Source organism: Pongo pygmaeus, chromosome 8 (assembly GCF_028885625.2).
Source record: "Pongo pygmaeus isolate AG05252 chromosome 8, NHGRI_mPonPyg2-v2.0_pri, whole genome shotgun sequence".
NCBI lineage: Eukaryota > Metazoa > Chordata > Mammalia > Primates > Hominidae > Pongo > Pongo pygmaeus.
The window spans coordinates 68,598,198-68,625,907 of NC_072381.2; the positions used below are offsets into that span (position 1 = coordinate 68,598,198).

Consider the following 27,710-nt stretch of genomic DNA (forward strand, 5'->3'; position numbering starts at 1 on the left):
TAATGGTTACATCTTAATTTATTTTATTTCTTTACAAATTAAAGATGCATTGAAAAATAAACCAATGAAGAGAAATGAGAGGTCCAGAGTAGGGGCATCCCAGGCGGGAAGCAGGCAAGCCTGGCCACCATTAAGCCTAGCCCTTGTCCTGCCCCCAAGCCAGTTGGGGTTGGAAGATAACTGTCAGCCACTCAGTCAATACCAAAGCCCAAGCGGTGTCCCGGCAGGAGAGAACGGCGCTCCAGCTGCCTCTGCCTCTCTCCCCAACAACCCCAGGCCTGGAGAAGCAGTGTTTCTCGTGGGAGCTCAGAGTGGGATGTGAACTGGCTCTGTGAGGTATTGCAAGTTGATGACCAGGCTCCCTAGGCTCCCTACAGAACCATCCAGTGTTGGGGCCTCTCCAGCTGGAAAGGAGGCTGGTACCTCTACCAGATCCTAATATATTTTGCAACTCAGTTCCCAGGTCATCTCTGACAGTGTGCCTCTCTATCCACGGAGTGATCATCAATCATTGCAGGAGAGAGCGAGCGAGCAGTGAAAGCAGAGAAACTTGACTGCTAACCTCCAGGCCCAAGGACTGACCACTTTTCTCTCCACCACCTATGGGCTATACCCCAGCTCTTGTGCACCTGTATGTTTTATCCCTAATATAGGAAGTTGTGGATGACACTGAGCCCCCCTGTAGTAACCTTAGGATCCCCACTTTTTCCTGCCTGCTCCTCTCCTCTTGGGAGACTGGTCCAAAGGGACACATAATATTGCCAGGGTCTGGGTGCCTCCAAACCCCCAATACCAAATCATATACAGTGAACTGAGAAACTACATTCATTATGACAGGATTAGCAGGAAAAAGAGGGTAGAGTGAGGGAACAGGGGCACCTTCCATCAGCAGGACATGACAGAGTGGCAGGATACTTGAGCCCAGAAAGAAGGTGTCTCCTTATATCTCCCCCTCCCCCCAAAGAGACTGAGGTCAGCTTACATAAGATATGTTACTGTCCCAATTTCTCTGACATCCTGGGGTGCTTTCTGGAAGCTGGCCTGGGCCCTATGCCATTTACCCACTTGCTTTAGCTCAGTAGCTGCCGAATCTCCTTGTGCATATGACAGAGAAAGTCCACATAAGATGCTCCCCCACTCAGACTCTTGTCTTCCACCAGGAAGTGCTTGAACAGCATCTCCAGCTTGTCCTCCTGTTTCACCACGATAAGCTATGGCCAGAATTCAGGGTTCATAAGGCAAGGCCAAAGGAAATTAAACATGCCCAGAAATCTCATTAGGCAGTCACTTACTCATTCCCCACCCAACCCCCACTTCTAGGTGAGGACTTGACAAGGTAAATCCAGGGTTCACATCAGTGTTACCTTCATGTACCGGGATCTCTGTGCCCGTAAGCTATCAATGAGGCCTCGAACCTTCTTGGACAGTGGATTATCCAGAACTGGCAGAACACCCTAGAACACAAAATTCATTTATCCTTATGGTAAGGCACTCTGAGTTCAGTCAAGGTGGGGCAGCATACATGTATGCATCATCTGAAACAGGGAAGCCTGGGAAGAATGACAGCAACTGCCTTTGTCCCCAAGTGTTCCCTGATATTTGAGGGGACTAGCACACTAACTTTATTGGCTCCCAATTGTTTCACAAAGTATACTTCCACACCCATATTCTCCTTGACTCCCTGCCCTCACCAAACCACTGGTGATCTGACTGAAGGAGGAGACGCTGAAAAGGCTCTGGACAACACCCTGTTGGATGCTTGCTCCCACCCAGAGGAAGAGGTTGAGCCCATTCTCCAGTAAATATATATCCCCATTGCTTAGACGCTCTTCAGAGGCTCGAACTGCTGGTGGTTCGGTGGTACTCTCAATGGGAGACTTTGTCTAGACAAAAGGAAGGGAGCAAAAGGTTACCAAGGACCATAAGACAAGTCTGCCCCCCTCACCACACACAAAATTCTGAAAGCTAAGTCCTCAGACACCACTCCTTCTGGGGTCACAGTAACTCAGTGTGAAAATTACATCAGCTAAAATACATAAAAACAAATTCCACTAGTGTCAGACTGATACTAGCCTATCCTTTCCTCCTCCTAAGAGGCCCTTTGCTCTGTGCAAGATATCATACTCCAACCCTCAATCGCACCAAAGGTAAGAGCCGAGGGTAGAAGAAGACATTGGTCTCAGCCACATCCATGGAGGTAACTAGCTGTCGGACATAGGCACGGTCATCAGTAGTGACTTCAGCTCCAGGCTGCAGGACATCACTCTTCAACACACAGTTCAGGTAAACTGGGAGTAGCTTCATGCACTCAGGAAGGATCAACTGAGGGGATTATCAAAATAAAGTCGATGATCATGAGAAATCCCTCCCAAATGCAAACATTTGTCCCAACAACCCCACCTTCCACTAATATACTTGCCCCACCTGTCCTGCAGAGGAGGGGCTAGCACAGTTCTTTCTGTAACAGGCCAGGATCTGGGCACACTGGGTGACGAGAGTGTCACGAACAGCCTTCACAGGGCTATTCAGGACTCCCCGATATGCTGGATGGGAAAGCAAAGATAGTCACTGGTCAGCTGCCCATCATGTGCGCATTCCCACCATCACAACTACCCACTCACCATCCTGGACCTCTCAGCCCCAATCCCACCCTGCCCTGCCTCTACCCTCACCAAACTTGGCCATGTAGTTTATGAGCGTGTCAGTCTCACAGTTTCGATACAGATCAGCCAGCTGGGTGCAGCAGTTCAGGGCCAGATTATGGATGCGGAGCCGACGCTGCCCTGCACAGCTGGTGTAAAGCAGGGCACACTAGGGGAAAGGAGAAAGGGGGAACTCACACCCCTCCCTCACAAAGGCCCTTTGCTACATCATTAAACTAGAAGAGAGAAATAAGCCACTCCCCTGCCCAGTCTCTTCTTCCAGTGCTCTCTACCCACTCCTCACCCTCTTCTATACCAAGTGAATGAAACACTTCCTGCCCAGCCCCGCCTCCCGCCTGCCACCTGTAGGAGGGCTCCGCTGTCTTCATTGAGCCGATCATCATGCTTGAACTCCACAGTCACTGTTTTGTCCCCATCTAGCCCAGCCAGCTCCACATCTGTTGTGTTGCTCATGTAGAAAGCTCCAAAAAAATCTACAGCACGGATACCTGAGGCCACATGGACAGGGTCAGGGCAAAAGGTATGACAAGTGCCACATGCCTCCCTTCCAGATTTAGCCCCCCCACCTGCTCTTCGACCAGGACTGACCAGTGCTTGTCCGGACCCGCATCACAGCATCAAAGCCAACAACCTTCTGGACATCACGACGCAGGTCACTCAGGAACCGTTCCTGGTCATTCTCCACCTGCAGGCCCCCAGGCCCAGAGTCATGTCACTGACTAGACATAGCTCATCCTGCAGACAATCTCCCTGTACCCTTCCACTCTACAAGGCCACCTAATTATCATCATCATTAACAGTGAAGATGATAATGATGATGACAATAATAGCTTTTAAACACTTAGACTGCATGCCAGGTACCACACAGAGTGCTTTACATGTAATTATTTAATTCTGCAGACAAATCCTACTTAAGTATTTTAACCCCATTTTGCAGATGAAGGAACAAAAGAGGAAGTACTTAAGAAATTTATCCTAGGTCACGTAGCTAGTAAGTGGTGGGGCCAGAATATCAATGCAGGACTGATTACAAGACCCATGTTACTAACTGCCACACTCTCGGGCTCACTTCTTCAGACTATGCAGTCTTCTTTTCCAACCCTATTTCTTCTTTTTTGGAGATGGAGTCTTACTCTGTCGCCCTGGCTGGAGTGCAGTGGTGCAATCTCGACTTACTGCAACCTCCGCCTCCCGGGTTCAAGGGATTCTTAGCCTCCTGAGTAGCTGGGATTACAGGCGCCCGCCACCACACCCAATTAATTTTTGTATTCTTAGTAGAGATGGGGTTTTGCCATGTTGGCCAGGCTGGTCTTGAACTCCTGACCTCAGGTGATCTGCCTGCCTCAGCCTCCCAAAGTGCTGGGATTACAGGTGTGAGGCACCGTGCCCGGCCCCAACACTATTTCTATTAATGAGTCAGCCACTCCATCTATAAGCAGATATTCCCAGCCCTGCTGCCACCTGCCACCCCAAATCCCACACCATACCTGAAAGCAAGCATATTTGTAGACAGAGCCACCGGTGAGCTGGGGCACAACAGAGAGCGTGGCCACATCCACATACTGGTTAGGGAAGAGAAAGAGATCTACACAGCAGCCTTGGGCCACACACTCTTTGGCCAGCGTCTGATAGGCACCTGTCTGAGGCTGGAACAGAGTCTAGGGGGAAAAAAAAATGGGGAGAAGAAAATGTTCAAATATCTCAGCTCCGTCCCATTTGAAAACTGTATATCTAGCATGGGATATTCAAATTCATGGAAGACTTCAGATCTACTTCCAAGGATTTTCCAATAGTAAAACATTCTTTTATATTATTTTTATTTTTTTGAGACAGGGTCTCACTCTGTCACCCAGGCTGGCATAGAGTGGCATGATCTCAGCTCACTGCAACCTCTGCCTCCCAGTGCCTCCCCACTACAACCTCTGCCTCTTCTCCTACCTCAGCCTCCCAAGTAGCTGGGATTACAGGTGTGTGCCACCACACCTGGCTAATTTTTGTATTTTTAGTAGAGACAGGGTTTTGCCATGTTAGTCAGGCTGGTCTCAAACTTCTGGCCTCAAAAATCCGCCCACCTTGGCCTCCCAAAGTGCTCGGATTACAGGCATAAGCCACCATGCCCAGCCAAAAGTTCTTCTTTAAAAAATAAATAAATACAAGAGTCTACCAACAGCTGTGGCATCGGATGGAGTAGAGAAGTATGGCAGCAGTGGAGGTTGGCAGTCACAGATATGGTATTTGAAAGGGTGGAGTGTCTGGTCCTAGCCCCCATCAAGAAAGTAGTCCCCACTTCCTCTGTAATGAAAAATCCTTCCCCTCCCCCATTTTCCAGTCCCACACCTTCTCCTTGTCTGTATTGATCAGCTTCCTGTCATCTCTGTTCTTCAGTTTCCCTGGGGCCTCTGCAATGGGCAGGGATGTATGGAATAGAAAGAGCTTCCCTGCACACTCAGCAGCCTAGGAAAAAAGAGAGGACTACTTGTTTATTCTTTATTCATCCATCCCTTCCCTTGTCATTTATTAAGCACCAACTATGTCAGACAGTCTAACATACTGGACAGTCACCCACAATGAAGAAAGAGAGGTTGTATCCCAGGGGATAAGATGGTCAGAGGAAAATGAGTTAGAGAAGGTTGCCCGATACTCCAGCCTTACCTTCAGAGCCTCCATCCCAGCCTGGATAACTGGGACAAATACTGTCTCTGTTTCCCTTGTGTCTGCAAACATTTCTGGAATCTGATCCAATAAGCTAAAGAGATAGGTGACGGAAAACAACCAAAATTGCTATCCAGATTCCAGATACCTCAGTTCTCGATTCCCTGAAGAGTCATCAAGCCTCTAGAATCTGACAACTCCTGGGCCACAACCCCTTTCCATCTACTGTCCAACACCTCTGCTCAACTCCATGACCTTGTATGGTGGTACCCATGCCACCCCCAACCTTTACCTCCACAATCTGACTCTTACCTGCTGATAACTGCCCGAGACTCATTGACGTTGACCAGGAAGCCATCCAGCAGTGGCACAAACATGTCAGCCACATCAGACACAACCATCATCTGTGGCTGGGCCAATGAGCTCTTCACATTATAGAAGTGGAGCACCTTATTGTAGGTGACAAAGCCAACGCGGATTGCTGACTCTTCTGCCCCACCCTCCCTGTAGAAGGTGACATTGTTACCTAGACTTGCCACCTTTTCCACCACCCACAACTTCATGACATCAAGCTACATCTCTTCAGTCAACCCAGACACCCTATCATTAACCCCAGGAAACACCTCAGTTCTGTAACTCTCACCTAGGTAGAAAGTCTAACAGTGACTTGAGCTCCTCACAGAGGAGCCTAACAAGACCAGTCCTGATGGCATTGTAGGAGACATCAATCATGAAGATAAAGGCAGGAGGGCTGGGGAACTTATTGTTCTGCAGAGGAAGAAAATGTTGGGGAGAGGGGTAATGGTAAGCAGGCCAGTTGACTATAGAGAAGTCAGCATCAAAAAGGGACAAAAAAGGGGTGAGGGAAATGATAACAGCCATTCTCAGCTGTCTCATTATCCTCCACTCACTGCTCCTCCCATGCTACCTTCCCTCACCTTGCAGTAATCTACAGTGGCCAAGAATTCATAAGAGCCCAGGGATAGCTCAGGGCGGTCATAAGCATCCACACGTTTGCCGGTATGATCCAGGTGCTGAAAATACTGGGGGGGAACTGTGGGAAGCATGGCAGTGTGTTACTCGAAGATCCAGTTTCAATCTTAGTATTCTGGCCCTAGCTGAGCTCACGCCACTATCCCTCATTCCCATGTGCCCTACTTCCCCAGCTCCTGAAAGATGGACCCTCATCTCTCTAACTATTTAATAGAGAACAAGGAAGATACAATCAAGACCTTCCCCCAAATCCCAGCTTCCATGAACATACCATCATTGATACAGCTGCAAAAACAGCACTGGAAACGCCTCCCTCCTTCAACGAACTGCATGAAGGGACACATGTATGCTTTGCAGCGGTTGCAGCGCAAAGGGCCAGATTCCCCATGGTCCACAACATACGGTGAAGCCTAAGGCACAAAGGGGAGGAGATCAGACATAAAGGAAAACTACAGTAGGTTCAGCCAGGAGATGAGGAAGAAAAACCGGAGGGAGAAGGCGTATGGCGCAGATATTCTGTCTGCAGAGGGAGTAGGGAGCACAATGATGAAAGGGAGTAAAGACAAATCACAGGAAAATGTTCCTATGAGTAAAAATTATATAGTTCCCTCTTCCTACATCCCACCCCCAGAGCTGCATTTCTCACTGAAAGAGAAGAGGAAATGCAAAACCGGCCATATCAGACCAGGGGCTGCCATGGGCATATGAGGGAGAAAGCCAAGATTATCTAGGATTCTCCTTTCTGGCCCCATCTCTAATGCCCTTCACTCTTGCTCTAAGAATCTGGACTCCAGCTCCTTCCCTAACCAAATATCTATAACACCTCCTCCCCTATCCCTGGGATTCTGTGCCAGCTACTGATGCCCCAGGCAAATGTCACCCTACACATAAGAGACCAGTGCCCAACTATCCCCAATGGGACCCAGATAGAAATAGACAAACACACAGAGAAAGACGGAGAGATAAGCAGAATATAAACTGAGCCTTGGGCTTCTAGTAATAGAGAACCCTATCGTAAGATAAGCAAGGCTGAATATGAGTATCCTACCAAGGCCTGGTGGAGCAGCTGCCTAGCTCGCTCTCTTCATGCTGGTATCAGGTACTGGGGTGACAGATCAGGTCCCAAAACAGGTGACAGAAGGATCACTGGATCCTAATCTCCCTTTTCTCTTATATGCTGTTCTAACAGCCCTAACCTGGGATGACAGGACAGTCAGGAAAACATGGAATGATGTCCTTTCTCATCATCTGGAGATGACCATGATACGAGAGGTTCCTACATTCAGCTGTCTTCTCCCCTACAATTTGGCCCTACCTCTTTTTTTTTTTTTTTTTTTTTGAGACAGAGTCTCGCTCTGTTGCCCAGGCTGGAGTGCAGTGGCACGATCTCGGCTCACTGCAAGCTCCGCCTCCCGGGTTCACGCCATTCTCCTGCCTCAGTCTCCCAAGTAGCTGGGACTACACGCGCCCGCCACCATGCCCGGCTAATTTTTTTGTATTTTTCATAGAGACGGGGTTTCACCATGTTAGCCAGGGTGGTCTTGATCTCCTGTCCTCATGATCTGCCCACCTCAGCCTCCCAAAGTGGTGGGATTACAGGCGTGAGCCACCGCGCCCGGCCTGGCCCTACCTCTTTTCATCCCACTTGTTCCCTCTAGGGACTCTGTTCCTTCCCAGCAATGTCTTGGGCTTTTGCTCTCATGCTTACCATCCCCTCTCCAGGCATGGGCCCTGGGATAGAAAGCCACTAAAGATAGTCTCCTCTCCTGCCTAACTAAAATATCTTCCATTGTGAAGCTGGAATCACATCCAGGAAGACGCTTTAGTCCCCTCTCTACCTCCCTCCCTTTCATTACACTCTAGCCCCTTCCCTGACTCACCTCCTCTGGGGGCAGCCTTGCCAGTGGTTTGATGACTGCTGCCAGGGGCACCTGAGCCTGCTTAGCCATGTCAGATGTGCAAGGGATATTATAGGATGTACATCGGATGTATCGGGGACTTGCATTCCCTGAAGAAGGAGGCAGAAGACCCGAGTCAGATCACAGAATTCTTCCAGACACCAGCTCTCCATTGGTGATCCACACCATCAACTCCACAAAGCTAGAGGTGATGGTGGCTTTTTCCCCCAGAGGGACTAGAGGGAACTTGTCTCTGGTTAAAAACTTAAAAAAAAAAAAAAAAAAAAAAAAAGCCCCAACCATAAGCTGATAATCTTGAAGAAAAAGCCCCTGTGGGAGGAGCTAATTCCATTCTCACCTTGGTCTTTCACCAGGAAGTTGGTAGTGACTAAGGGTGGCACCTGGCCCCGTACTCCAGTAACAAATGGCTCTGTACCCCGGTTGTTCCTGTCATCTTCAATGACCTGAATCTGCAGAGAAGTGCAATGAGTGATGTGACAGAAGAAACAGGAAGTGTGAGGTCCCAGAGTGCCAAGAGAAAAAAAGGCTAGAGCTGTAACACAAAAACTAAAAATTTGCCAAGGAACACCTCATGCACCAGGCCTATTCTCCTGGAGATCATATAAAATGCTGCAATGCCAATCTTTCACTCTACAGCAGCCAATCTGTCACTCTACAGCAGCCAATCTTTCACTCCCAGCAGCCTGCTGGGCAGGCAACATGAGAATGGGCTTCTTTATGAATTGCCCCCTACCCCCCATCAATGGTGAACACCCTCTCATTGCTCCCATTCCAGGAAAAGCCCCAGCTCTGATCACAAAACTTCAAACATGATTAGATTCCATTCCCCTCCCCCATCATGCCTTCCCCGATCCTCTCCCCAAGACACATTCTGAGTCAGAGCAGGAAAACAGACAACAGTAACCACGTAAAAATGAATCTACCTGGAATGACTCTACACTCAATGAAATTACAAGGGACAGGGTGAGGAGAGATTTAAACAGCCAGAAATGATCAAGTAAGGTGAGGAAGCAGATGCTGCCTTACTTTCAGGTAAGCATCAATGTGTATATATAGGAGGAGATGAGAAGTATCCAATCCTTATAGCTCAATCCTCAGTCCTCCACATTTTGACAGACTCAGCAAAGGAAAATAAAGGACCTGCAAAGCTGGTATTCAGACCTTTATGCAGGCTCATGACCTTTGGTCAGTTACTTCAAGATGGGTTTGGAAAACCAGAAAAAGCAAAGGGCAAATAAGACTCTGTATCCCATAGCAGAAAGGTGGAAGCTTAGAAATATATCAGAGTCAAAAAGACTCTTCAGATGAGAAAGTACCCACACTTTCCCAAACCAGCAGTCCCTTCTCCTGTAAGAAATGCCAGTTTGGGATACTATGAATCTGTACGTTCCTACCCCAATATTTCTCCACAACAGGCTACAGACAAATCAAATCCAAAGTGGAATGATCTACTGTTCAACTTTGTCCTCTTCCATCACACATCACCTGCAGGCTCCTGGAGGAGCCAGCAGAACTAAAGCCAAAGTTTGACATGCCACCTGACCCCAACCTTAGAGCCTGACCTTCCACCACCACCCCATACTCAAGGCAAACAGCTTGCTACCTTTTCATTACCTGGTTACTTGAGGCATGCATATCCTTTTAGCTTGTATAAGTGAGTATCTAGAAGGGCTAGGGCTAAAGGAAGAGAATGGAGAGGAATGGACATGGTAGATGAGGTGAAGGTGAGGTCACAGGCATGCATGGATGGCACTAACACAGGAATGACATGCACAAACACCCACCCCCTGAACTTACTGGACTAGGAATGGCATCGGGGTCTATTCTGTGCCTGGTTTTCTGCTGAGGAGGCAGCTCACTGAGTTGCTTTTAGTGTTTTAATAATAAAGGCAGCAGGGGAATACAAGGAGGGAGACAAAAGAACAAGAGGCAGATGTTACTTCTCTCAACCCTGTTGAGTTAGACATGAACAGCTGGAGCCCAGCTCATATTGCTGAAATCAAGCCCCCTCTAGATATGAAATTCCAAGTCTTTCTGGCCCAACACAGAGGCTTTAATGGCTCAGACTATGATGTAGAAAGATAAGGAAAGGGGCAAACAGGAGGCAAGCAGGAGTTATACAGGGAGGAGCTGAGGCTGAATGGAAGAAACCTTAAGGAAGAAGAAGAGGAGTGTTCCCCCTAAAAGGCCAAACCTCCCATTCTAAGGACTATCTTATGCTGAAAGAAGCCTCCCTTCATGTTCAACCAGACTCTCCTTCCCACTGAAGGAGTGGGAAAGAAGGAAGGGCCGCTTAATCCTCTTGAGTTCTCCTTGGCCAACAGGCTCCCTCACTGTGTTGGTTACCCAAAGGAGGAAGAGGGAAGAGAACAGAATGGAATATGACAATGGCTAAGCATGGCAAGGTAACTGACATAGCAAATGTTACAGACGGAACTATAAAGTGGCCCCTACTTGGCAGTACAATCCTAGTCTCTATTCTGAGTCTGATAAGGAGGGCCTGAGGATTCTGATGGCTCCAAGGGTGCAATTCACCCTCTTCCTGGGAAAAGCAGCTCTCCAGTGGGACTTTAGATACCCACTGCCCTCATAAACTGTCATTCACTCTTCCCCATCCACACAACAGAAGCCTACCAAACAAAAGTACTGGGGACTTCCTCCTAAAACTGTCCAAGTAAGAGCAGAGAAACCAGTGAGGCTTTCCTTCTCTTAACATCTAACATCAGAGAATTCCCACCTGCTCTACCCATTAGGAAGAATGCCATCCTTCTAGATCTAAGGGGACAAGACCCAGTCACTGCTCCACAGAAAGACAAAGGCTACTATACTATGTATGTACAGTAGTGACAGAGTGCAGCCCTCAACTCAGACATCTACTGGTGCTGCTGCTCACTCTTGGTTTCCCTTCCTTCTCTGCCCAGCTATAGAGTAAAACAGCCCCCCCAAAGACTCCTAGAACCTCAAGTTCCAGTTCAGAATCAAATTGTATGTAAGTTCTCCAAGAAGACGAACAAAAAGGGAAAATTATCAGAAAATGCTAGGCAAACATTTCATCTAGATTGACCTGCCTATCTGGCAGACACAAACCCTTCCTCAGGACCATGTAAGTTTCTACTTACAGGGCTTGGGATGGCATCAGGGTCCAGGCGCTTAGGAGGCAGTGGCTGAGGAGGCCCAGGCTGACTGCCAAAGGTGGGTGCTGCTGGGTAGGGGCTTCCATAATTAGGTTGAGGGCCCCGGGCTGGTCCGAAGGAACCTGAAACAAGGACACAAGGTTGATGAACTCAAAATCCCATCCCTATCTCTTCTTAAGGCCTCAGGAAAATGACTAGACTCCTACAAACATAGAACTATGACGTACACTAATGCCTGGCCAAGCCATTCAGAAAAATACCATGTTATCTGAACTACAAGAAAAAATGTCTTATAAACCCCATATCCTAGGAATAATACCCTGAAGCTGCCCATCTAATTCACCACTTAGCAAATAATATTAAAAACAAACAAATAAAAAACATCAAAAACCACCTGAGTAGCTGAAGCCTCTAGCTTCTAGATAGACCTTGGGAAAGACTCACCATTTTGTTGGGGCTGATAGCCTGGCTGCTGCGGGGAGTGCATAGGTGGCAGTGGTCCCAGGGGCCCACTCATCTGAGTGCCAGGGGGCAGAGCTTGAGGAGGAGGTGAAGACACATGGTTGGGCTGGCTCACTGAGGGCCCTCCAAAACTCTGTCCAGGCAGGAGTGGACCAGTCATCGAAGGCAGCCGAGGACCTCCTGAAGCTGGGGGTGTGAAGCTGGAGGCCTGTGATGGGGCAGATCGCTGGGGAGTCTGGATCCCAGGATGACCTTGGGCCTGGCTAAGGGGAGGAGCCTGGCCCTGAGGATAGGAGCCATACAGACCAGAGTTAGGGAAACTTCCTGAGGCTGAAGCCAGCGATGTTGGTGGGCCTGAGAAGTAGAATAAAGGTAGAGTCAAAAGCCCAGTCATTCTGCCTCCTTGTTCGGTAAATCACTTCCCTTTCCACACAAGAGGGGCAAATATGACTGTCCCATCTTCTGAGGCTCAGAGGCACAGGAAATACAAGAGAAATAAAAGAGATTCAGGTGTAACCCCAGAGTCTGATGCCTCTGAACAGGGGACAGTAACATTCCTGTGTTCACAGCCACTCACCATAGCCCAGCCCTGAAGAAGGAGGGGCTGGGGCCACAGCACCGCTGATCTGCATTCCAGACAGCTGCGTAGTCACCTGTGCAGTTGTCAGGGGAGGGCCATAGGGCTGAAGCACAGCTGGCTGGTTGCCCACAGGGGCCAATGGGGACCCAAATGGCTGAGACCCAGGCAGTCTGTGAAAAGAAAGCAAGCAGAGGTGACTAGTGGGGCCAGGACACCCTTTGAAGTCTGCAGAAGCGTCGCATCATACAGGAAGCTACATTGTTTTGTGACATCTTACTCTCACCCTGAGTTCTTTTATGGCTTCATACTTTTGTATATTTGTGGGTAAATTATATTCCTGATTATTCATGGCAAATCTTGTTTTCCATTAGGCTCACTCCACAAACATAAACCAAGCACCTTCAGGTCAAGTACTATTTACTCTGCTAACTAAATTACCGCTTCCTCTGCTTCAATTCTTTGACAAAACTCTTCAGTTTTGTAATCTGAAGCCATGAAAGCACTGAAAGGGAAGGCACGCATAAGCATGCATGAACCTTAATAAATATGAAATCAAACAAATGCAGATTAATTGTCCAGCTTTTTTTTTTTTTTTTTTTTTTTTTTTGAGACAGGGTCTCACTCTGCCACCCAGGCTGAAGTGCAGTGGTGTGATCACGGCTCATTGCAGCCTCAACTTTCCAGGCTCAGGTGATCCTCCCACCTCAGCCTCTCAAGTAGCTGAAACCAAAGGCACACGCCACCATGCCTGGCTAGTTTTTGTATTTTTTATAGATACGGAGTCTTGCCATGTTGCCTAGGCTGGTCTCAAACTCCTGAGCTCAACGAATCTGCCGGCCTCAGTCTACCACAGTGTCTTTCCAATATACTTTCCATTCAGTGTCTCCCTCTCTGATTATTCCCATCAGCACAAAAACATACAAACATCTCTCACACACAAAAAAACCAAAAACCAACTATAGTGGAAACATCCCAAATGTCTATCAACAGAAGAATGGATAAACAAAATGTGGCATGTAGCTATACAATGAAAAACCACTTAACCACAAAAAGGAATGGAGTACTAATATACGCTACAACACAGTTGAACTTTGAAAATATTATGCTAAATTAAAGAAGTCAGTTATAAAATATCACATAGTATATGATTCTATTCTAAGTCCAGAATAGGGAAATCTTTAGAGACAGAAAGTAGATCAGGAGTTGCTTAAGGTTGGAAGAATAGGGGAATGAGGGAATAGCTAAACAGGGGTAGCTAAAGAATGCAGTATTTCTTCTTCAGATGATGAAAATGTTCTAAAACTGACTGTAGTGATATGTCAATATACTAAATTGTGACAGCACATATCTGTCAATATATTAAAAACCACTAAATATACAAAAACACTTTAAATAGGTGAATTGCACAGTATATGAATTATATCTCAAAAAACTTTTAAAAAATCCAACCAAATTACCTCACAGCCCCCTCAAACTTTTGCTCCCCTTTTGGCCAAACATTACAAAAGAATAGGTCTATACTCTGTCTCTACTTTTTTTTTTTTTTCCTTTTCTTTTGAGACGGAGTCTTGCTCTCTCGCCCAGGCTGGAGTGCAGTGGTGCGATCTCGGCTCATCACAACCTCCGCCTCCTGGGTTCAAGCGATTCTCCTGCCTTAGCCTCCCGAGTAGCTGGGACTATAGGTGTCCACCATCATGCCTGGCTAATTTTTGTATTTTTAGTAGAGACGGGGTTTCACTATGTTGGCCGGGCTGGTCTCGGAACTCCTGACCTCGTGATTCGCCCGCCTCAACCTCCCAAAGTGCTGGGATTACAGGCATGAGCCACCGTGCCCAGCCTTACTTTTTTTTTTTTTTTGAGACAGGGTCTCGCTGTCACCCAGGCTGGAGTACAGTGGCACTCACTATCTGTGGCTCACTGCAGCCTTGACCTCCTGGGCTCAAGGAATCCTCCCACCTAAGCCTCCCCTCCCAAGTATCTGAGACCACAGGCACGCACCACCACAGCTAGCTAATTTTTTTATTTTTTGTAGAGACAGGGTCTTGCTATGCTGCCCAGGATAGTCTTGAACTCCTGGGCTCAATCAGTCCTCTCGCCTTGGCTTCACAAAGTGCTGGGATTACAAACATGAGCACTGTACCTGGCCCAACTCTAATCAAAATGCCTTTCTCTGATAATCCCTTCCAGCCCGGACTGAGGTGTAGTTGTTCTACATTTGTTTCCAGAAGGTACTCCAATAATGACAGTGTCACCCTAGATTGATTTTTTTTTTTTTTTTGGTTTTTGAGACAGGGTGTCACTCTGTCACCCAGGCTACAGTGCAGTAAAGCCATCATGGCTCACTGTAGCCTCAACCTCCAGGGCTCTAGCAATCCTCCTGCCTCCACCTCTGCTTCCCAGGCACACTAACAATGCTCAGCTATTTTTTTTTTTTTTTTTTTTTTTATAGCGACAGGATCTCCCTATGTTGCCCAGGCTGGTCTAAAACTTCTGGCCTCAAGTGATCCTCCTGTCTCAGCCTCCCAAGTTGTTGAGATTACTACAGGCATGAGCCACTGCACCTGGCCTCTAATTTAAAAAAAAAAAAAAATTAGGCCAGGTGCAGTGGCTCATGCCTGTAATCCCAGTACTTTGGGAGGCCGAGGCAGATGGATCATTTGAGTTAAGGAGTTCAAGACCAGCCTGACCAACATGGTGAAACCCCATCTCTACTAAAAAAATACAGAAATTAGCCCAGGCGTGGTGGTGCACACCTGTAATCCCAGCTACTCAAGAGGTTCAGACAGGAGATTCACTGGAACCTGGGAGGTGGAGGGTGCAGTGAGCCAAGGTCACACCACTTCACTCCAGCCTGGGCGACAGAGTGAGACTTCGTCTCAAAAAAAAAAAAAATTGGCCAGGAACAGTGACTCACACCTGTAATCCCAGCACTTTGGGAGGCCAACACAGGTGAATCACTTGAGGTCAGTTCAAGACCAGCCTGGCCAACATGGTGAAACCCTGTCTCTACTAAAAATACAAAAAATTAGCCTGGCATGGTGGTCATGCCTGGAATCCCAGCTACTTGGGAGGCTGAGGCAGGAGAATCACTTGAACTCAGGAGGCAGAGAGGCTGCAGTGAGCTGAGATCGTGCCATTGCACTCCAACCTGGGCAATAAGAGCAAAACTCTGTCTCAAAAAAAAAAACTATTATTGAGATGTAATTTCCATACCACTAAATTCACTTCTTTTAAGTGAACAATTCAATGATTTTTAGTAAATTTATAGTTATGCAGCCATCACTAGAATCAAATTTTAAAACATTTTCATCATTCCAAAAAGATGTCACATCCATTTGCAGTCCCAAGAACTTTTTTTTTCACCCATCCACAACCAGCCTGAGAGAAACAGGACTCCTTATCTCCCTCTTCAGACTGCAGACTTTTTTTCCCCTAGTCGGCTTGTTCAATGAAGGTACAGCCCAGGTCCAAACTTTATAAACAATGTCTCAGTTCCACAACTACTCTCAGGAAAGCCCAAGGACTCATCTGTCTTCCCCAGTACCTGTTTAAATTTAAGGCCCTGGCTTCTCAAGATAATGAATCCACCCAATCTACAGGCAGCCCCAGAGTCAATTTACCACTCTGATTTTCAGTCCTCACTTGATGGCCAGGCACAGTGGCCCATGCCTGTAATCCCACCACTTTGGGAGGCCAAGGTGGGCAGTTCACCTGAGGCGAGGAGTTCGAGACCAGCCTGGCCAACATGGTGAAACCTCGTCTCTACTAAAAATACAAAAATTAGCCAGGCATGGTGGCCCACATCTGTAGTCCCAGCTACTCGGGAGGCTGAGGCAGGGGAATCGCTTGAACCTGGGAGGTGGAGGTTGCAGTGAGCAGAGATCACGCCACTGCACTCCAGCCTGGGTGACAGAGCAAGACTCTGTATTTAAAAAAAAAAAAAAAAAAGATTTTCAGTCCTCCCTTGGTCTCTAAAACTTAAGAATTTCACATTCTCTTTTAAGCTTAACTTTCCACTTAAAAATTTTTTTTGTTTCTATTTTCTCTCTCCTTTCTAGACTTTGGTAGCAGAGGGTTTTCAGATTATGTCAATCCACCACCCAGTTGAAACTCCTTTTTTTTTTTTTTTTTTTTTTTTTTTTTTCTGAGACAGTCTCGCTGTCTGTCGCCCAGGCTGGAGAGCAGTGGCGCGATCTCGGCTCACTGCAAGCTCCGCCTCCCGGGTTCACGCCATTCTCCTGCCTCACCCTCCCGAGTAGCTGTGACTACAGGCGCCCACCACCGCGCCCGGCTAATTTTTTGTATTTTTAGTAGAGATGGGGTTTCACCGTGTTAGCCAGGATGGTCTCGATCTCCTGACCTTGTAATCCACCCGCCTTGGCCTCCCAAAGTGCTGGAATTACAGGCGTGAGCCACCGCGCCTGGCCTGAAACTCTGACTCACTCCAACTGGGTAGTTTTCTTTATCTCTACACTGAAACTGCCTTTACCAATGACCAATGACGCCAACCTTGCCAAATTCAATGGTCAATTCTCAGTCTTCATCTTACAATTTGGCAGGACCTGACACAACTGATTACTCTCTCACCTTCTTGAAATACTCTCTTCACCTGATTTCAGGACACCACACTCTTCTGGCTTATCTCCCACCTCACTACTGCTCTTTCTCATTATCTTTTGTTTTTGTTTTTTTTTGTTTGAGATGGGGTCTTACTCTGTCACTCAGGTTGGAGTGCAGCGGTGCAATTTCGGCTCACTGCAACCTCCGCCTCTTGGTTTCAAGCCATCCTCCCACCTCAGTCTCCCAAGAAGCTGGGACCACAGGCATGTGCCACCACACCCGGCTAACTTTAGTATTTTGGTAGAGACAGGGTTTCGCCATGTTGCCCAGGCTTGTCTCGAACTCCTGAGCTCAAGCAATCTGCCTGCTTCAGCCTCCCAAAGTGCTGGGATTACAGGCGTGAGCCACCGTACCAGGCCCCTCATTGTCTTTTAATGGCTGCTCCTCTTTACTTTTAAATGTTGGTAAGCTCCAAGTCTCAGTCCTCAATTCCATTCTTTAATCTCAATACTCACTTTTTAAATGATTTCATCTAGTCCCATGGCTTTAAATATCTATAGACTGAGGACTCCCAAATTTTTATCTCCAGTCCTAGCATCAGTCTTGAGTTGCATATATGTATATGCACCTGCCTGCCTAACATCTCTACTTGCATAAAGTTTATATGAGGGACTTGAGCATTTGTGGATCTTGGTATCTGTTGGTCAGGGGAGGTCCTGGAACCATTCCCCCATGGATCCTGAGGAATGCCTGTAGTGAGATTTGGGATACATTTTGAAGGTGGAATCAATAGAATTGGATGTGGGTTATACGGCATCATATTTGCATATAAACTCCCATATACTTTTTTTTTCCTGAGATAAAGTCTCACTCTGTTGCCCAGGATGGAGTGCAGTGGCGCAATCTTGGCTCATTGCAACCTCTGCCTCCCGGGTTCAAGCAATTCTCCTTCCTCAGCCTCCCAAGTAGCTGAGATTATAGGTGCCCGCCACCACACCCAGCTAATATTTGTATTTTTAGTAGAGATGGGGTTTCACCATGTTGGCCAGGCTTGTCTTAAACTCCTGACCTCAGGTGATCCACTCACCTTGGCCTCCCAAAGTGCTGGAATTACAGGTATAAGCCACCACACCCGGCCTCCTCCCATGTACTGTAAATCATCTCTAGTTTACTTATAATACCTAATACAATGTAAATCAGGGGTGTCCAATCTTTTGGCTTCCCTGGGCTACATTGGAAGAAGTGTCTTGGGCCACACATAAAATACACTAACACTACACTAATGACAGGTCATGAACTTTCAAAAAAAAAAAAAAACTCATAATGTTTTAAGAAAGTTTATGAATTTGTGTTGCGCCACATTCAAAGCCGTCCTGGGGCATGCAGACTGTGGGCCACGAGTTGGACAAGTGTGATGTAAATGTTATATATGAAGAGTCCAAACTGTGGGAAATTCTTTGGGTTAACTGTTTTCTTCAACAGATAAATACTAAGAAAAAGAAGACAGAGGTGGAGCTTATAGACTTAAGACACACCAAGTGTTTTTCCTGTGGGTAAAACTAAATTGTGGTATGTGGGGTTGTACATTTGAGTGTAAACTTTTTTTTTTTTTTTTTGAGACACAGTCTCGCTGTTTCTCAAGCTCTGGAGTGCAGTGGCGAGATCACACTCAGTGTAGCCTCGACCTTTTGGGTCCAAACGATACCTCCACTTCAGCCTCCCAAAGTAGCTAGGACAACAAGCATGCCACCATGCCCAGCTAACATTTTATTTTTTGTAGAGATGGGGGTCTCCCTACATTGCACAGGCTGGTCTCAAAATTCTGGGCTGAAGCAATCCTCTCACCTTGGCCTCCCAAAGTGCTGGGATTATAGGCATGAGCCACCTCACCCAGCCAAGTGTAAACTATTTTTAAAAAAACCACAACAAAGTCAGCTGGGCATGGTGGCTCACACCTGTAATCCCAGCACTTTGGAAGGCTGAGGCAGGTGGATCAATTGAGGTCAGGAGTTCAAGACCAGCCTGGCCAACATGGCAAAACCCTGTCTCTACTAAAAATATAAAAAAATTAGCCATGCGTGATGGCATGCACCTGCAATCCCAGCTACCCGGGAGGCTGAGGCTGGAGAATCGCCTGAACCCGGGAGCTGGAGATTGTAGTGAACTGAGATCATACCACTGCACTCTAGCATGGGTAACAGGGCAGGACTCTGTCTCAAAAAAAAGAAAAAGAAAGTAATTACTGTAAGAGTCAGGATAATGCAGGATAACTGTTATTTATGAGGGGAGGGAGGGAATAATGTTTGAATTGGGGCACATGGAAAAGGCTTTTGGGGTGAGTGGCAAAGTTCTATTTCTTCATCTGGGTCATAGTTGTAGTTACAAAAGAGTTTGCTATATAATAATTTACTAAGGCATACACTTGTTTTGTATGGGCTTTTTTTTTTTTTTTTTTTTGTGACAGGGTCTTGCTTTGTCACCTAGATTGGAGTGCAGCACTACAATCATGGCTCACTGCAGCCTTCAACTTGTGGGCTCAAGCAATCCTCCCATCTCAGCCTCCCCAAGTGCTGGTATTAAAGGAGTGAGCCACTGCACCCAGCACGGACCAATGTATTTAAAACAGCTCCCTACCGCCTCACTATATCCTCACCCTGTTTTATAACTTTATGTACATCTGTGTACTTGTTATCTTCTATGTACCCCACTTGTTTGACTTACCCAGGCTTACATTCAACGCTAAAAATGTGTATTCTGGACACCCAGTTAAAGTGTCAGAAAGTGACTTTTCTATTATCATACCCCTTTCCCACAGTTATATTTTACTCTTTATTTACCAAAAACAAACAACACTCCTGACCAAGTGCAGTGGCTCACGCCTGTAATCCCAGCGCTTTGGGAGGCCAAGGTGGGCAGATTGCTTGAGCTCAGGAGTTTGAGATCAGCCTGGGCAACACAGCGAAACCCCATCTCTACTAAAAATACAAAAAATTAGCTGGGTGTGGTGGCTCATGCCTGTAGTCCCAGCTACCTGGGAAACTGAGGTGGGAGGGTCACCTGAGCCTGAGACGTCCAGGCTCCAGGGAGTTGTGATCCTGCCACTGCACTCTAGCTTGGGCCACAGAGTGAGACCCTGTCTCAAAAAAACTTAAAAAATTTAAAAAAGCACTCTAATACAGATGACTGCCCTCCTTTAATGGACTTTCATGCTAAGATGGGTTTATTGGGTCATTGTACCACTGAAGTTTTCACCATTTATGTGGTTTCCCTTTTAGTATCTTTCAGTTCATAACTCACCATGCCCAAACTTAACCAGTCAGTCTTACTAAGTGCCTGATCTAAAGGAAAGGGGCAAGTCAAAAGAGATGCAAATAATCCTGAGGTTCCCTCTTCCCATTTCTCCCTTAGGGTAGGCTCAATAGGACTGCAACCATTATTGAAGATGTATGTCTAGTAAAGCAAGAAACTCAAGTTCACAGAAAATGAAGAATATGCAAAGGAACCCAGGTACTAAGATGGGTCAATAATCCACAGGGCTGGACGTCAGCAGTACCTGTAACCTGGAAAAAAGAAGACAAAGTACAAAAGGGTAGAGGGAAGAGAAAAAGTGATCTACAAGAAAGGCAAAGGAGAGAAAAAACAAAACAAAACACAAACCCCCATAGATTCCTAACCTTTCTACTTTCATCAGATCAATTTATTTTATTTATTTATTTATTTATTTATTTATTTATGAGACGGAGTCTCACTCTATCGCCCAGGCTGGAATGCAATGGCACGATCTTGGCTCACGGCAACCTCTGCCTCATGATTCCTCTGCCTCAGCCTCCCAAGTCTGGGATTTCAAGTGCACACCACCACACCCGGCTAATTTTTTATTTTAGAAAAGGGACGGGGTTTCGCCATGTTGGCCAGGCTGGTCTCGAACTCCTGACCTCAGGTGATCCACCCACCTCGGCCTCCCAAAGTGCTGGGATTACAGGCATGAGCCACCGCACTCAGCCTCATCAGACCAATTTTAGATTGACCAAGTACCTACCTTTGCATCTGAACCGTGGAGCTTGGCCCATTCTGTACATCTCCTTGGCCAAACTGGCCATATGCAGCCTGGCCACAAGGAGCCTGTGCTGTTGAGGCTGGAGGTGCCCCCGAGGAAGGTGGGGCTCTTGACATACCTGAGGGTAAAGGACAGAAACTAAGTGATTGGGAAATAACTTTCTTCTCCACCCTGAGTCAGGAATGCAAAGCAAGGATCAATAAACTCAGACCTTCACTGGCCCAATACCACAGTTTAGGCAGTGAAAAGGACACTACCAGCATACAACTGTAGCTACAGCAGTATTCTAAACACAGATTCCCAACAGGGGGCCTACACTCCCCTAAACAAGCATACTAGGGGTGAAGCTGTAGCCAGAGGCACAAGAATGTAGGGCCTTCCTTTGATCACCATACTCTCAGTCAATCCAAGACTGCCTAATATTCTTACCCTACACAACAAGCCAACCCTTTTAAGGAAAAGATCTTACTCCAGAACTCAGAAACTTGGAGCATATATGAAAAAGGAGACTCCGAAGATGACCAAGTAATATACTGAACTAGGCTGCAAAGAAAGGCACCTCTTGGGGAGATTATTCTGCCACCTTCTTCTTCATTCACTCTGCTTATACTAACTATATCCTTTCATCCACCTCTAAGTGTGAAAACGTCAAACAGCACATGATTCAGGAACGTGTTCCTATAGGTCAGAGACCTTGTTTCTGCCCAACAGTTCAGTAAGGACAGCTGGCCTGTCCTCTCATCAGCATTGCCACCTATGTCCTCACAAAAGCTGTACTCCATCCTTCCTATTCCTTAGAACGACCACCAAAGCTACTTACACTACCCTTAGCCATTCTTCAAATATGAAGTTCAGGGAGAGAGCAATTAGTTACTTGGCACATCACTTTTGAAACGTGGATGACCTCTGTTCAAAGAATGTTTTTCTTTTGCTCTGCCCTCAGTAGAGATTAGACATTATAGAACCTGCCTACAGGAACATGATTAACCTAAACTTGCTCACCAACCGTGACAGAATCAGATATGTTTTCCTCTAACAAAGCTTTCTCGTGAGAGAATGCCAAAATCGAGCACTTGACAAAGCGGAGGTGGACTCTGTCCAGCCAAAGTCTCACCTTAGAATTAAGCTTCTTCCAAAGACCTGGGGCCTAATCTCATCACAATATTTTTTTCCCCACAGTTAAAATCATCATACTTCATTATTTCCCAAATCTTACCAGTACCTCCTTGATGCCTTTTTTCCATATCCCTTTATGAAAGCATAGAGTTTGGCATACCCTAAATCATCGGCTAGCCTAAGCAAAGATCTACTGTTAACTATTTCCAAAAAGCCCCTCTGGAGAATCTGTAGAGTACTAGCTGCTCTTCTTGAGAAAGTAAGGTAAGGCCGGACATGGTGGCTCACTCCTGTAATCCCAGCACTTTGGGAGGCCAAGGCGGGTGGATCACGAGGTCAGGAGTTCGAGACCAGCCTGGCCAACATGGTGAAACCCTGTCTCTACTAAAAATATAAAAATTAGCCAGGCCTGGTGGCATGTGCCTGTAATCCCAGCTATTCGGGAGGCTGAGGCAGGAGAACTGCTTGAACCCAGGAGACAGAGGTTACAATGAGCCAAGATCGTGCCACTGCACTCCAGCCTGGGTGACAGAGTAAGACTCTGTCTCAAAAAAGAAAAAGAAAAAGTAAGGTTAAAAGCCAAACATTGAACCTAGAGCAGCATCAGATTAGTATTCTCTTATTACCATGACATTACAGAGCATCTAAAAAGCAGAGGAAACTCAAGCAAAGGAAAAGGATGGATATCAGAAGAAAGACATGAGAGGCACCAAAAGTCAGGCACACAAATATCACACTTTTCGTCCCCATAAACTACACTGTCCCAGGGTCATTTATACATAAGAATCAGCAGTGCAACAAGAGGCTTTCTCAACATATATGAGGAATAAATTATTTCAAGGAGACTACAAGTCAACAGGAAATATTCGGTCCTGGTCACAGGATCTAGAGGGGTGTGGACCACAACCCTTCCATTTAGCTCTGAACAATGTGACCAGGTAAGGCTGCACAAGGTGATACCCACAGGAAGTGAGCGGTCAGTGAACCTGGGAGATGTGTTCCCACTAGATGGCTTAAGGCAGAAACACAGTACCTTATCTAAAAACAGGGAAGACAGCTGGGCGCGGTGGCTTATGTTTGTAATCCTAGCACTTTGAGAGGCCGAGGCAAGTGGATCACCTGAGGTCAGGAGTTCGAGACCAGCCTGGCCAACATGGCGAAATCCTGTCTCTACTAAAAATAGAAAAATTAGCCAGGTGTGGTGGTGGGCGCCTGTATCCCAGCTACTCAGGAGGCTGAGGCACAAGAATCACTTGAACCTGGGAGGCAGAGGTTGCAGTGAGCTGAGATTGTGCCATTGCACTCCAGCCTGGGTAACAAGAGCCAAACTCTGGCTCAAAAATAAAAAAGAAAACAAATAAGGCCAGGTGTGGTGGCTCACATCTGTAATCCCAGCATTTGGGAGGCTGAGGCGGATGGATCACCTGAGGCCAGGAGTTTGAGACCAGCCTGGCCAACATGGTGAAACCCCATCTCTACTAAAAATACAAAACATTAGCCGGGTGTAGTGGCACATGCCTGTAATCCCAGCTACTTGGGAGGCTGAGGCAGGAGAATCGCTTGAACCTAGGAGGCGGAGGTTATAGTAAGCTGAGATTGTGCCATTGCACTCCAGCCTGGGCAACAAGAGCAAAATTCCATCTCAAAAAAAATTAAAAATAAGGCCAAAGGTGATGGCTCATGCCTGTAATGTCAGCACTTTGGGAAGCCGAGATGGGCGAATCATTTGAGGTCAGGAGTTCGAGACCAGCCTGGCCAACATGGTGTAACACCGTCTCTACTAAAAATACAAAAAATAGCCAGGCATGGTGGCAGGCGCTTGTGATCACAGCTACTCTGGAGGCTGAGGCAGGAGAATTGTTTGAATCTGGGAGGCGGAGGTTGCAGTGAGCCGAGATTGTGCCACTGCACTCCAGCCTGGGCAACAGAGCAAGACTGTCTCAAAAAATAAAAAATAAATAAATAAAAAATAAAATAATCCCAGCATTTTGGGAAGCCGAGGTGGGTGGATCACTTGAGGTTGGGAGTTCAAGACCAGCCTGACCAACATGAAGAAACCCCGTCTCTACTAAAGATACAAAATTAGCGGGGTGTGGTGGTGCATGCCTGTAATCCCAGCTACTCAGGAGGCTGAGGCAGGAGAATCACTTGAATCCAGGAGGTGGAGGTTGTGGTGAGCCGAGATCGTGCCACTGCACTCCAGCCTGGGCAACAAGAGTGAGACTCTGTCTCAAAAAAAAAAAAAAAAAAACAGGCCAGGCATGGTAGCTCACGCCTATAATCCCAGCACTTTGGGAGGCTGAGGCGGGCGGATCACAAGGTCAGGAGTTCAAGACCAGCCTGGCCAAGATGGTGAAACCCCCCTCTCTACTAAAAATACAAAAAAATTAGCTGGTGTGGTGGCGGGTGCCTGTAATCCTACCTACTCAGGAGGCTGAGGCAGAGAACTGCTTGAACCTGGGAGGTGGAGGTTGCAGTGAGCCAAGATGGTGCCACTGCACTCCAGCCTGGGCGACAGAGAGAGACTCCATCTCAAAATAAATTTTAAAAATACAAAAATTAGCTGGACGCGGTGGTGCATGCCTGTAATCCCAGCTACTGGGGAGGCTGAGGCAGGGGAAGTGCTTAAGCCCAGGAGGCAGAGGTTGCAATGAGTTGAGATCGTGCCACTGTATTCCAGCATGGGTGATAGAGCAAGACTCTGTCTCAAAAAAAAATTAAAATAATAATAAAAAAAGGGAAGGGAAGGGCACCCACGGGGCTCTCAGCTACACAGGGCCAGATTTATGTCCTCAATCCCAGTCACCCAAACTTCTCAGGTAGCTTAGCTAGAGCAATACAACCCAACCTGAAGACTCTGCTGATTTCCTTCCCTAGCTCAAAGGAAACAGAAACAGAAACATACCTTGGGGAGGTGTTTGCTGATAGCCTGGTACTGGGCCATTGTAGGCTCCATAGGGAATGGCGGGGGCTGTGGACCCTGATTGCCCACCGTAGCTGGACTGATGATAGCCTGGGTAGATGGGCTGGGGCTGCCCAAATGGTGGCACAGGTGGAACTGACTGGTTGACGTTCATTATGAAAGCATTCCCAATTTGGTCTCACCTGTTAGAGAGAAGAGAAATTAGTCAAAATGAACTTTCCAAAGAGAGCAACTATTCAGGGCAGAAGTAGAGATAAAAAGAAATTGACCTTATCAGACAGTGATCAGTTTAATAATCCTCACACTTCCACAGGATCTTAGTCATTTTCTGCCCCAGCCAGCATTCAGGTTATCTCCTAAAAGCAAGGATTTTGTTATTCTGACCACCCACCCTTTGTCACTGTCTAAATAGTATAAATTTCAACTTCAGACAGACCCACTGAAATGGAGCAGCAGCCTCCATTCCCCAGTGGTATGATTTCTAGTGTCTAGTCACACAGAGTCTTGTGGCTGATGAACTACCTTGATGTTACAGGTAAAAGAAACAATGTTCCCACTTTCCATTCATTCACTCTAGCATCCATTCATTCAGCAAACATCGAGTACCCTCTAGTGTGCCAAACAACTGATTTAAAATCAATCAGGCTAAAAATCTAAAACAGATCTGCTAAAATCCTTCCCCCTCATTGACAAAATTTAGGCTGAGTTACAGAAATGACATTCTTTAGCTAAACTGCCATAATACAAATGATACTCCAACCCGAGTCTTTCCACCAGAAGAGTGTATGGACCTTAAAACTGAAGGTTTTTTTTTTTTTTTGAGACGGAGTCTCACTGTTGCCAGGCTGGAGTGCAGCGGCGCAATCTCGGCTCACTGCAACCTCCACCTCCTGGGTTCAAACGATTCTCCTGCCTCAGCCTCCCGAGTAGCTGGGATTACAGGCGCGTGCCACCACAGCCAGCTAGTTTTTGTATTTTTAGTAGAGATGGGTTTTCACCCTGTTAGCCAGGCTGGTCTCGATCTCCTGACCTCGTGATCCACCCACCTTGGCCTCTCAAAGTGCTGGGATCACAGGTGTGAGCCACCACGCCCGGCCAAAACCGAAGCATTAAAATCAATAAAAGTTGGCTGGGCACAGTGGCTCACGCCTGTAATCCCAGCACTTTGGAAGGCCGAGTCGGGCAGATCACTTGAGGTCAGGAGTTGGTGACCAGCCTGGCCAACACGGTGAAACCCAGTCTCTACTAAAAATACAAAAACTAGCCAGGCATGGTGGTACGCGCCTGTAATCCCAGCTACTTGGGAGGCTGAGGCAGGAGAATCGCTTGAACCCAGGAGGCGGAGGTTGCAATAAGCCGAGATCGCGCCACTGCACTCCAGCCTGAGCAATAGAGCAAGACTCCCTTTCAATAAAAAATAAAGGACACCTGAAAACTCTAGCAAGGTAACAGATTAAAATCGAGTGCAGAACAGGCACCAAAACTTCTTCACGTAATCTGAGGAAACAGTTCAAGAATCAGGGGCAAAGTTAGAGTTAGATTTCATGGAAAAAATCATTCACCTCATCCCTCAAGCAGAAGACTATGAATATTCTAAATTCCAATGCACTTCTCCAACTCTCCTGTTTCTGCTCCCCTTACGATTGTTATGAATCTCAGCCACCATCAAAAGTATTACAACCTTGCTCACCAACACAGGGATGAATTAGAGGGCCTTTTCTAAATAGGGTCTTTCCAAGAAAACTATCTCATCACATCTACTTTCAACAGCTGTATCATTCCAATTATCCTATAGACAGAAGGGGCCCAGGAAGCAGGAGCACTCAAGAGTTGCTGCAAAGGGAACAATGGGCCTCTCCCCCTTTGCTAGAAGGGCCACCTTGACTATTGAAAAGGAGCTGATTCCTGGTCTAAAACTCTTTAAACTCAAAGTTATCTCAGTAGCTGTTCTTCCAAACCCTAAACCTCACACAGGTCACTGACACTAAGTTTAAAATATGTCCCCTCCCTTTATGTTTCCAAAGCTGGGGGGAGGGGTAAAGAAAGGAGCTTCTTCTCCAGAAAATAATCCCCTCAAACACATTCAAGAGCTTGGAGTCAGACTGAAGTCTCGACTCTATTCTGGGTGGATAGTCGAGGGTGACAACCCAAGGGGGCGGGGCAAGCTTCCTAGAACTCTGCAAGTAGTCAAGCCATGGAGCCTCGGAGAGCCGAGGATCAAAACCGAGAAGCCAAGTCGGCTTCTAGGGCCACGTTAAGAGAAGGGGCTGCTCTGTTAAGCACAGAGACCAAGCGTCTTGCACCTTTTAACACGCTTGGGGCAGGAAGCAGGAGCCGGAATCTGGGCCGGGAGACGAAGGGATGGTCTAGGACCTGCTCCTGGATGGTGGATGCGTGAGGTGAGGGTCTCTTCCCAGGCCCCGCCCCCAGGCTCCTCCCTTCTTTCTGAAACCGGACCCCAATCTGGCCAGTAATACCCTGACCTCTCCTTTGCTTTCCTACCCGCCAACCTCCCGATGCCACTCCTTACCCGGCTCCAGATCCAGGTTAGACTTCGTTCCTAACGTCAAGGCTCCCAGGCTCCACTTCCGGTTCCGAGGGGGCCGTCGCGTCACCCCCGGAAGTTCCTCCTCCACGCTTTAGGGCCGGGC

General features: G+C 47.1%; 1 protein-coding gene across 8 annotated transcripts; it reads right to left on the bottom strand.

Moving 5' to 3' along the window:
- Positions 1–6: 6 nt before the first annotated feature.
- On the bottom strand, positions 7–27,690 carry SEC24C (SEC24 homolog C, COPII coat complex component). 8 transcript variants are annotated; one of them, XM_054503575.2, is made up of 25 exons: positions 27,590–27,690; positions 25,329–25,415; positions 25,042–25,241; positions 21,003–21,138; positions 12,401–12,573; positions 11,806–12,177; positions 11,347–11,483; positions 10,025–10,093; positions 8,565–8,676; positions 8,189–8,316; positions 6,580–6,718; positions 6,254–6,369; positions 5,959–6,083; positions 5,628–5,819; positions 5,316–5,409; positions 5,001–5,117; positions 4,151–4,321; positions 3,252–3,348; positions 3,006–3,151; positions 2,673–2,811; positions 2,425–2,543; positions 2,143–2,322; positions 1,692–1,883; positions 1,365–1,454; positions 7–1,211 (listed from the first exon to the last, which is right to left on the bottom strand). In XM_054503575.2, the coding sequence occupies exons 3-25, from the start codon at positions 25,211–25,213 to the stop codon at positions 1,071–1,073; spliced, it is 3,357 nt and encodes a 1,118-aa protein (XP_054359550.1). In that variant the 5' UTR covers positions 25,214–25,241; positions 25,329–25,415; positions 27,590–27,690; the 3' UTR covers positions 7–1,070. The 8 variants fall into 8 exon arrangements, with proteins under 8 accessions (XP_054359550.1, XP_054359552.1, XP_054359549.1 ...); XM_054503577.2 differs by lacking the exon at positions 10,025–10,093 and having other exon boundaries at positions 27,590–27,678; XM_054503574.2 differs by lacking the exon at positions 25,329–25,415 and having other exon boundaries at positions 27,590–27,670.
- Between the last annotated feature and the right edge of the window lie 20 nt (positions 27,691–27,710).